The sequence below is a fragment of the Macrobrachium rosenbergii genome, chromosome 56 (assembly GCF_040412425.1).
Source record: "Macrobrachium rosenbergii isolate ZJJX-2024 chromosome 56, ASM4041242v1, whole genome shotgun sequence".
In the NCBI taxonomy this organism is placed as follows: domain Eukaryota; kingdom Metazoa; phylum Arthropoda; class Malacostraca; order Decapoda; family Palaemonidae; genus Macrobrachium; species Macrobrachium rosenbergii.
The window spans coordinates 27,096,095-27,108,133 of record NC_089796.1 but is presented as its reverse complement, the minus strand read 5'-3'; the positions used below and the strand labels follow the sequence as shown (position 1 = coordinate 27,108,133).

General features: G+C 36.8%; 2 protein-coding genes across 3 annotated transcripts in view; one reads left to right on the top strand and one right to left on the bottom strand.

The window, feature by feature from the left end:
• LOC136836290 (uncharacterized) overlaps positions 1–12,039 on the top strand; it is a 484,005-nt gene that overhangs the window by 9,347 nt on the left and 462,619 nt on the right. The window contains exon 2 of the mRNA XM_067100354.1: positions 2,609–2,676. Coding sequence (XP_066956455.1) covers positions 2,609–2,676 — 68 coding nt within the window. The remainder of the gene's footprint in view (positions 1–2,608; positions 2,677–12,039) is intronic.
• LOC136836289 (serine/arginine repetitive matrix protein 2-like) overlaps positions 1–12,039 on the bottom strand; it is a 327,543-nt gene that overhangs the window by 30,508 nt on the left and 284,996 nt on the right. The gene's annotated exons all lie outside the window — the stretch shown is intronic.

The following is a 12,039-nucleotide window of genomic DNA, read 5'->3' as shown; positions in this document are numbered from 1 at the left end:
TAAACTGTAATTTACACTTACCTTCATTTTAAGAGTTCTACCCGCATAGTAACATCACTTCTGACCAGTTAACATAGTAAAAAAAATCATAAAATAGCTTATACATAAGGAATTCTATTAAGTTTGAAAGTTTACTAGTATAGCGTAATGGAATATTACTAATAATACTAATAATCATGTAGCATTAAGCTTTGAATATTTCGTTTTGAATGATGTGACTTTTATGTGGTTTATACCACACGATTCACAATTAGGCTTTTAAAGGGTAATGTATATGTATATATATATATATATATATATATATATATATGTGTGTGTGTGTGTGTGTATATATATATATATTATATTATATATATATATACATACATATATATATATATATATATATATATATATATATATATATATATATATATATATATATATATATATATATATATATATATATATATATATATATATATACACCCAGGTTGGCATGGGTAGATACCCAGGGACCTACCCGCTTGCCCGCCCGGCCCAGGTTTTTTAATCTAAAAAACCCGGGCGGTTTTTTTTTTCTTTAAGTTTTTAGCTGTTTTCTGCTTCTATAATCCATTATCATTGTTCTCTTGTGTAACTTAGTTTGATACATAATTTAAAGTAGAACAAATATATTTACAACCCTTTTTTTTAAATTATGGAAGATAGAATAATTTTCTAATATAAAAAAAAGGCGTTTTTTTTTTTTACATTTTTTAGCTGTTTTCTGCTTCTACAATACATTATTATGGTACTATTGTGTAAATTTTAGTGTGATACATAATAAAGAGTAGAACAGTATACCTCGAAACCCCCTTTTTTTCATTTTGGGAGACATAATATAGTTCATTACAATTTACAGTACAGCAAGTCTCCTACTGCGAGATCAGTTTCTGAGACCTGTTGTAAATCAGATCTGTTCTTAAGTCAGATTTATGGTCAGACCAGGCACATAAGGTACTTGAGATTTAGCCTAGGCCTACTAAGTGAACTGAAGTCTCAACTTTTTGACTGCAACAGGGCATTACTGTACTGTGCATACAGTTACAGTATGTACATACATTATAAAATATCAGGAACAAAAGAAAATCCAGTATTTGTCATGATTTTATATTGAAAAGTAATGTAATTAATGAAAAACTAGCTACATTTAATACTTTAGGCCTAAAGACAAACAAACTTGGCATTGGTTTTGAGTAGTACAGAACTTAAACTTTCATAGGCCTATTCAAGCAAAATTAGTAAAGATGCATTTAAGCAAAGAGCTAGTACAGTAGAGTAATTCAATAGACCACCGCATTTTAAGTAATTTGGTAAAAAAAAAAAAACATAAAGGTACCTGTTGACAAAACAAAACAAAGTACAGTAGCTTACTTTTTCCTACTGATGTAAAGCAATCATTAGTTTTTTAATTTTATGTACGGCAGGTAAAATACAATGAATTACGCTTATACCCTTGTAGGGCCTGTAGGCACTTTACATTCCTACAGGTCAGTATACATTTATTTCGCAACTACCAATCTGCTGGTTCTCCCTTGAGCATTCTGTTGCGCTTCACCAGCTTTGCAGTCTTCCCATTGCCTAGTCTGTTTCTTAATTTGGTGTGAATTTGACCAAAAGTGGAAAAAATTCTTTAAACTGATGCTGAAGAAGCTGGCAGGGAACTTATTTCTTGCATAAACTTGCAACATTGCGGTGTAACCGGACCACTTATTTTTTCTGCTTTTGCTTCCATTCTTTTCCACTACTTGGATGGCGAGAAAGTTTCAGTTACTTTGGCTGCCAACATTGATCTGGGATAGGCTGCTTTATCTTCAATAGACAAAGCCATCAAAGATGCTACAAAATCTGCATTAATTGAGGATAGCCACGCAGTTGCCACACCTTCTTGATCGATGGATAATTTTTTTCCTTTATATTTGGGATAAGCGGTTCATTGTTTAATAAAAGTTGCTGTCAGAAACTTGGGACTTCAGTTTCCCAAACTTTCCATAGTAGACCTAAGCTAAAGAAGTCTTAATTATCATACGTACCTGGTACTGGTCTGACTTAACCCTTAAAATAAGGGACTGCAATATTGGTAAAGACTGGACTTAAAATCGGTCTCGGGAAAGGACCTTTTACTTAGTAGGAGACTTGCATGACTATTCAACTTATTTTTATATTTTCTCTTAATTTTTCAAGGATTATAAGTTGATAGCTGAAATACAAATGAAACTGAGGACATAGAAATATTACTAGATTTAAATAGTAAAGGTAAAGAATCAATAAGGAAATAGAAAATGCATGTGAAACTATTAAATTGTAAAAAACCCGCGTTTTCCCCATAAAACCCGCATTTTCCCCAATAAAACCCGGGTTTTTTTTTAACCCGGCCGGATTGGGTTTTTCTAAAAAACCCAGGATTTTTTTACCCACCCTGTTAACTGTGCACATATATCCCACAGGAGTTAACTCAACAATCAGGTGCGTAATTCCTTCCTTATGTCTACAGAGAAAATATTGATTTTTTTTTCAGGAAAATGGTTTCTGGTCTCTCTCTGGTGAGTACAATTTTCACTAATGTTCCAACACTTGTCTTTGACAGGTGCGCGACTGTCTCGGTTATCTACTCGGGGAAGGCAGAGCAGTCAAAAACTTTCAAGTTAAACTCTGGTAAGCTTTACTAAGATCATTTTGTTTGGAGTATTTCCCGCCTTGGGTTCATAAATTGTTTAAAAATAATTTTTGGTGTTCTGTTTCATAGTGCCCCACTTTTTGTATCATAACTCTTATTCTGCTCAGTTTTAGTGTTTCGTAAATTTAATTTTTTCTTCAGTTTTCTATTGTTTTGGTTCACAGGAGAGTTTGACTTCAAACACTGTATCCCATGTAAACAGTCAGTATGTTTATAGTTTTGCATTGCCAACTATAGCTGGTTCACTTAAGGTGGATTCTTGGGCCTACGAGACGTTTGTTTGGCGGCCGCTGATTGGCTGGTATCGGGAGGTAGGCGGCTTGCTCACTGTCTCATTTTACGTCTGTAGCTCAGAAAACTAACAATATGTTTATATTTCTTCATTTATCTCACGTTTGGCACAAGATAAGAAAGTTTTGGTCATACCATAGGATTCTGTATTAATTGTACAACTAAATCATGATTTCCTGCAATCAGTAAGATAAAACACAAAGGAATTACAACGAGTAAAAGTGAAGAGAGAAGCATTTCATTCTTTATACCTGTTTTTACTTATCATCGAACTTTGCATCATTCATGCAATCAAAATAAAATAAAACTTGTGTTTCCATTACAATAAATTCACCGTGAATACGCTGGTGCTTTCAGATTTTAGATGCTTGTGATGTGTAAAGAGAAAATAAAGAATATGTCTTATTATGTTGCATCCGTACTTGACTCAGTTTGGCAGTAGTGCCGAGATCTGCAAACAGCGAGAGCTTTGAGGCGCCGTTGACAGTTGCCAATTAGGGATCTGAGAAGTTTGCAGTTTCGACAATATTTACCATGTTATTATGCCATTACATCTGTAAATAAATGTATAGAATTCCCATTATGACGGTCGAACTTTTTCACTCCAATATCATAAATGTCCGTATGTCTGAACATACCTGATAAGAAAAAATTAATAATCAGATGGATGCATCTGGATGTGTTGGCTTCAATTTAGTCTAGGTGAGAAATTTGCATGCTGTAGGCTACATGATAAACAGCAGGCCTACATAATTATCAAATGTAACATACATGTAAAGTAATAAACATTCTGGTGTAAGAGTAGCTCAAACATATTCTGAAAAAGACAGAATTTTATCTTCGTTACATCGCCAATAGATTTTATGGTAAGAACATAAAAAGGTGTACTTGCGTTCATTGAATGGACATATAAAAACCATAAGCTTTTGATGTTATTGACCAGAGAAACAAGCGGGAATAATAATGAACTCATAATTATGTAAGCCTGTTATTTATCATGTAGTCTACAGTATGCAAATTTCTCACCTAGACTAAATTGAAGCCAACACATCCAGATGCATCCATCTGATTATTAATTTTTTCTTATCAGATATGTTCAGACATACGGACATATATGATATTGGAGTAAACAAGTTCGACAGTCATAATGGGAATTCTATGCATTTATTTACAGAAAATGCAATGACATAATAATATGGTAAATATCGTCGAAACTGCAAACTCCTCAGATCACTAATTGGCAACTGTCAACGGCGCCTCAAAGCTCTCGCTGTTTGCAGATCTCGGCACTGCTGCCAAACTGAGTCAAGTACGGATGCAACATAATAAGATATATTCTTTATTTTCGCTTCACATATTAAATGCATCTAAAATCTGAAAGCACCAGAGGCCGCCAAACAAACATCTCGTAGGCCCAAGAATATACCTTGAGTGAACCAGCTATAACTCAGGTAAAAGCCCTGTATTAATCTCTAACTCTCTTTCCCCCCACCCCTCGGTATCAAGTTCCCAATTTCTGGAGAGACACTTGCTCATTAGGTTATGCAAATGTTGACTACCTCGTTGTTGTTGCTGTTCTTTTCTCCTGAGTGCATTTTTTTAACATGTGTCCTCTGATGTATTGTACTTGTGTCGTATCCATTGGCTCGTTTCAGCTTTACCTAATCGTCGGTGTATACACGCTCGCGCATGGGCGCAACATATAGAGTGAAATAACAAGACAGCAGTCACTGTCACATTCATCCTCTGTGTACTTCATACCCCTATACCATAGCATATTAAGAGCACATCTAATACCTTTAGATAAATTTCGTTATTCAGTTTTGTCTTTTGTACACTTATGCGCACTCTGGGTGCTAAGACTTCTTCCTTCTAACATACTGCCACCTCGTCAGTGCAGCATCTAATGGGTCTCCCTTTCCTCCTCCTCTGCCTTGTCACAGAAGAACTACACACCACGTTCACGAAGTGACTGAGTTCCATTTTCTTTGTGAGACCAACCACCACTGCAGAATTGCGCATCATTTTCATCAATCGATTCACTAACTGATTGAATTCTATTCTTTCTTTGTGACCAAACCACCACAGAATTGTGCATTACATTCACTAACTGATTCACCAATTGGCTGAGTTCCAATCTCTGTGTGTGGCCAAACCACCAAAGAATTGTACATTGCTTTCACCAACTGATTCACCAGTTGGCTGAGTTCCAATCTGTCTGTGTAGCCAAACCACCACAGAATTGTGCATCACTTTCACCAATTGATTTACCAATTGGCTGAGTTCCAATCTCTCTTGTGTGTCCAAACCGCCACAGAATTATGCATTATTTTCACCAACTGATTCACCAAATGAGTGAGTTCCAACACCTCTGTGTGGCCAAACCAACACAGAATTGTGCATTACTTTCACCAATGGTTCACCAATTGGCTGAGTTACAATCTCTGTGTGTGGCCAAAACACCACAGAATTGTGCATAACTTACACTAACTGATTCACCAATTGGCTGAGTTCCAGACTCTGTGTGGCCAAACCACCACAGAATTGTTCATTACTTTCACCAACTGATTCACGAATTGGCTGAGTTCCAATCTCTCTGTGTGGCCAAACCACCACAGAATTGTGCATTACTTTTACCAACTGATTCACCAATTGGCTGAGTTCTGATCTCTCTCTCTCTCTCTGCGACCAAACCACTACAGAAATGTACATTACTTTCACCGGCTGATTCACCAGTTGGCTGAGTTCCAATCTCTCTTGTGTGGCCAAACCACCACAGAATTGTGTATTACTTTCACCAACTGATTCACCAATTGGCTGAGTTCCAAACTTTCCTGTGTGGCCAAACCACCACAGAATTGTGCAGTACTTTTGCCAACTGATTCACCAATTGGCTGAGTTACAATCTCTGCGTGTGGCCAAACCACCACAGAATTGTGCAGTACTTTCACCAACTGATTCACCAATTGGCTAAGTTCCAATCTCTGTGGGGCCAAACCACCACAGAATTGTTCATTACTTTCACCAACTGATTCACCAATTGGCTGAGTTCCAATCTCTGTGTGTGGCCAAACCACCACAGAATTGTGCATTACTTTTACCAACTGATTGACCAACTGGCTGAGTTCTAATCTCTCTCTGTGACCAAACCACTACAGAATTGTACATTACTTTCACCAACTGATTCACCAGTTGACTGAGTTCCAGTCTCTCTTGTGTGGCCAAACCACCACAGAATTGTGCATTACTTTCACCAGCTGATTCACCAATTGGGTGAGTCCAAACTTTCCTGTGTGGCTAAGTGATTCACCAATTGGCTGAGTTCTAATCTCTGTGTGTGACCAAATGATCACAGAATTGTGTATTACTTTCACCAACTGATTCACCAGTTGGCTGAGTTCTAAGCTCTCTGTGTGGGCTAACCACCACAGAATTGTGCATTGCTTTCACTAACTGATTCACCAGTTGGCTGAGTTCCATCGCTCTGTGGCCAAACCACCACAGAAATTGTGCATTACTTGCACAGCTGAATCACCAGTTGGCTGAGTTCCAATCTCTCTTGTGTGGCCAAACCACCACAGAATTGTGCATTACTTTCACCAACTAATTCAACAGTTGGCTGAGTTCCAATCTCTGTTTGGCCAAACCACCACAGAATTGTGCATTACTTTCACCAACTGATTCACCAATTGGCTGAGTTCAAATCTCTCTGTGTGACCAAACCACCAAAGAAATTGTGTATTACTTTCACCAACTGATTAACCACTTGGCTGAGTTCTAATCTCTTGTGTAGCCAAACCACCACAGAATTGTGCATTACTTTAAACAACTGATTCACCAATTGGCTGAGTTCCAGTCTGTGTGTGGGCAAACCGCCACAGAATTGTGCATTACTTTCACCAGCTGATTCACCAATTGGTTGAAACCACCACAGAATACTGTCACCAACTGATTCACCAGTCTGAGTGTGTGGCCAAACCACCACAGAATTGTGCATTACGTTCACCAACTGACTCACCAGTTGGCCGAGTTCCAATCTCTCTGTGTGACCAAACAACCACAAAATTGTGTATTACCTTCACCAACTAATTCACCAGTAGGCTGAGTTCTGATCTCTCTATGTGACCAAACTACCGCAGAATTGTGCATTACTTTCACAAAGCGATTCTCCAGTTGGCTGAGTTCTAATCTCTCTGTGTGGCCAAACCACCACGGAATTGTGCATAACTTTCACCAACTGATTCACCAGTGAACAAGCCACCAAAGATTTGTGTTTTCACGAACTGATTGTTTCACTTTTTTTGTGTGATTATACGACCTTAAAATTATGCTTGATCATTCAAGGTTTTATTATTATTATTATTATTATTATTATTATTATTATTATTATTATTATTATTATTATTATTATTATTATTATTATTATTATTATTAGGAAGAAGACCCTCTTTCAAGCATGTTTTGTTGAAAAGGATGACTGTGTTGTGCGAATTGATTTTATATTTAATTGTATCCATTTTTCTTATAATTCGTCTTTCTTGCATGTCAGTACTGGCCAACAATTGGCCAGTATTCATATTTCGGTAAATTTAAACAGCGTTTTTACAGCAGAATTTTTTTATTCTTAAAAAAAAAAAAAAGAGCAGGTTACTGAAACCTAGTGTTGTAAATCCGTAGAATTTAGTAGTTCTAACGGTGTGTCATTTATTGGACGTTTTCGTAGATACCAGCAGATGGGTTCTGGGTTTTCTTGATACCTTTTCTGTAGTTTTTCTGTCGACATGTTTCGACCAGCCCATTGGTCATCTTCTGGACGGTTGAGATGAATCTGGAGACGGGGGGGAGGGGGGCGGGGGGGTTGGCGTGTGGCGGTATTTAAAGGGTCTCTTGCTAGTGTCGAGTTCTCATTGGCTGCCGAGCTAGGATTCTCTCCTTGGGTGGAGCCTTCTCTCGTGCAACTATGGTTCTGTGCGCTCTTGCGTGCGAGCGCTCGAGTAGAAGTGGGAGAGTGTATTATTATTATTATATTTAGTAGCTAAGAAAGACCCCCGAGTAACATTTCTATACTTTCCTAGGGCTGAGCATAAGAATTTGTTATTGAATAAGAAGGGAATGGAGATAAAAACTTAAGCAGGGTAACATAAGAAGTTGGACAGAGGTAACTTATTCTCTTCTTGAGGAAAAAAAAATGAGCTCAATAAATGATCGATTATTCGCCTGATTGATGAAAGAATTCATTAATATTTTTTGGGATAAATTGGTCCCATCAGTGATATAATACTCGTGATTATTACTGGTCTGTCGGAATAGGATAAATATTGAATGATGGGCATCGATAATATATTTTACGGGGAAATCTCCGTAAATGCATCCAATTTTCGTTTGTATAAATAATAACCTTCAGTTGAAGATTCAAGGTTATCAATATAGAATTTTTAAAGAAGTGATTTTAGCCACCGAGAGGAACTTTACCATCGACGAGTAATGAATCAAAGTCATTAAAACAAAAAGTATATATTTTGCTTTGAGAAAAGTACAGCTTTTCAGCTAAAATTTACCTGTGGGCAAATAACTAAGTAAATTGAAAGGTGAATATTTTCCATAAATAGAAAATACTTGAGAGGAGACTGCAGGAGATGAATTACACACACACATGTATACACACATATATATGTGTGCATGTATATATATATATATATATATATATATATATATATATATATATATATATATATATATATATATATATATATATATATACTATATATATATAATATACAAGGCTGGAAATTACAGACAATAAATACTTAAAATGTCACTTCCACAATGGGAAAAACTTCTTTAAAAATTTAAAATTTTAAACATTTACAACTACAAAAAATTAAAACAAGAACTTGAAAGGAACACCTACCAAGGCAAGAGCTAAAAAGTGACTAGAAAGACAGGAGGAAATAAACAAACGAAAGAAACCTATAACGAACGTGGAGAGTAAACAAACAGGCAGTTATGGTATAAACAGTTGTCTGGACGACGATTGGGTGTTTAGTGTTGGTACATTAGTTTTTATGAAAAGCGACTCCAACACCATCAACTCGTCGTCATTACGGGCAGATCAATAATTTTAAAATCATTAATATCAAGCGGGTACCACAAATCTTGGAATGATTCCGAACATTGGATAATTCGATTGGACAATGTGCAACCCGTCCTGAAGCTGACACCTTGGTGGGAGCAGAAACGGACCTTGAGAAGCCTCCTAGTACATCCAACGTAGGTTCCCAGACATCCTTGACATCCAACATTATCTATAAATATACCTGTCCCAGATGTAGTCTGGGAACCTACGTTGGATGTACTAGAGGCTTCTCAAGGTCCGTTTCTGCTCCCACCAAGGTGTCAGCTTCAGGACGGGTTGCACATTGTCCAATCCTGAATTATCCAATGTTCGGAATCATTCCAAGATTTGTGGTACCCGCTTGGATATTAATGATTTTAAAATTATTGATCTGCCCTGTAAGGACGACGAGTTGATGGTGTTGAGTCGCTTTTCATAAAACTAATGTACCAACACTAAACACCCAATCGTCGTCCAGACAACTGTTTATAGCATAACTGCCTGTTTGTTTACTCTCCACGTTCGTTATAGGTTTCTTTCGTTTGTTTATTTCCTCCCTGTCTTTCTAGTCACTTTTTAGCTCTTGCCTTGGTAGGTGTTCCTTTCAAGTTCTTGTTTTAATTTTTTTTTTTTTAGTTGTAAATGTTTAAAAATTTTTAAATTTTTAAAGAAGCTTTTCCCATTGTGGAAGTGACATTTTAAGTATTTATTGTCTGTAATTTCCAGCCTTGAGGATGCATCATGTGATGTGAAACGTTGGCAGAATAAACTTGTTCTTGTAAGAGACATGCATGCCTTTACCTCTTCAACCTGAGATGTTTGTCGGGTCTGTTTCCCCTGCGATTCTTCTATATATATGTATATATATATATATATATATATATATATATATATATATATATATATATATATATATATATATATATATATATACAAAAGGAACACTGAACAGTTGAAAGTCTCCGTAGGGAGATAATGCCGGCAGTGCACCTCACGCGGTGCACTATAGGCATTACTTAAGGTTCTTTGCAGCGTCCCTTTTGCCCTTAGCTGCAACCCGTTTCATTCCTCTTACTATACCTCCATTCATATTCTCTTTTTCCCGTCGTGTTATCCAGCCTCTCCTAACTATAGTTTCGTTGTGCAACTGCGAGGGTTTCCTCCTGTTACACCTCTCAAACCTTTCTACTATCAAGTTCCCTTTCAGCGCTGAATGACCTCATAGGTCCCAGTGCTTGGTCTTTGGCCTAAATTCTATATTCCTTCCATTCCAACAGTTAAGAGTGTATTCAAGTTTGTAGATTTTGTAAATAAGGAACACCGTCCCATGACCAAGAACCAACACTGAGAGAGAGCCCTGAAATAGCAAACTCCAAACGCGGGGACAACACCGGGATTTTCTTCTGTCGCCACGATGCTGAACTCCCACTTGACTTAGAAACTCCAATGCGACAAATAATTAGTTCAGAGTTACCTGGACGGAAGTTCGGGAGCAAGATTCATTATTGCTTTGCTCATCCTCTCTCTCTCTCTCTCTCTCTCTCTCTCTCTCTCTCTCTCTCTCTCTCTCTCTCTCTCTCTCTCTCTCTCTCTCTCTCTCTCTCTCAGACAATCCCCACACGCATTTATATATATATGTATTACTGTATATACATACATATACATATATTTATACATATATATGTATATATAGACATATATATATAATTTATATATATATATATATAGATAGATATATATATAAGATATATATATATATATATATATATATATATATATATATATATCATATACATATTTCGTGAACACCTACAAATAAAAATTGTCGGATACATGAGTCAGTAACATTTTATTTATACAGCCAAACTTCGGAATTCTTTTATGCCCCTGGTTTCCGCCTGGTTTACTGTATATTCATATGACTTTCCATGATCAAAGCGGTAGGCGTATCGCTTGGTTAGTAATTAAACCCTCACTACTTTTTCCTTCTTTCTTTCGGACCTGGGCCAGATAATGGCAGTTAGTTGTCAGACAGTAATACGTGCGCTACACTTTTAGTCGTTCGATCATCAAAGCTAGACAAAGTCGGATCCGGTCAGTACTTGGGTTGGTGACCTTTCAGAGAAGCCAGACGCCGTTGGCCTTAGAAACTCCGTGAACAAGAGCTAGCTAGCAACCTCATGCAGAATACACTTGCAAAGAACGTGAAGGGCAATACCTTCTTTCGCCACATTCTCGAAGGGAAGAAGGCATTTGGTAAAAAGAAAGTTGATAGCAGATCTGTATCTGAACATAAATATAACAGTGAATTGCCCAAGAATAAATCAAAGCTAAAAATGCAGAAGCAAAGGAACATGTACAGTAGAGAACTCAAAACTCAAGGCTCACAATCTGAGGTTAACACTCATGTTACAGTCACCTTGCTGGTTAAGTCTAAATATGACACAGACAACCAAGCGACAACAAACTTTGGCGTTGATATGCAAATAAGTTAAGCCAATTCCCTTATTTCAAATCATTAATACTCGATAAAACAGAAAAAGATAGAGGAAGTTTCGGGTCATTAAGCAACCACCTGACGTAACTCCTCCGCTTTAATGAGCTCTAAGCGAATTATGCGCGACATCTAGCGGTAATTTTGAAAAGTTCAAGGACAGCAGAATACAAATGGCTATTTTCCCTTTCTCTCTCTCTCTCTCTCTCTCTCTCTCTCTCTCTCTCTCTCTCTCTCTCTCTCTGGTAAGAAAGGAATGGTATGGGAAGAATGCCAAGTTGCAGTCCTAAATGTAGGAAGATAAGTTGGAATATTATGGAAATTAGTGAAGAACCATTTGATATTGTTGTGTAATGTAGCAAATAATTTGATGTATCTTTTGTTATGTAGTTCAGATTTTTAGTATTTTTATCTTATCAAAAGGTTAAGTTTTAGAAGTAC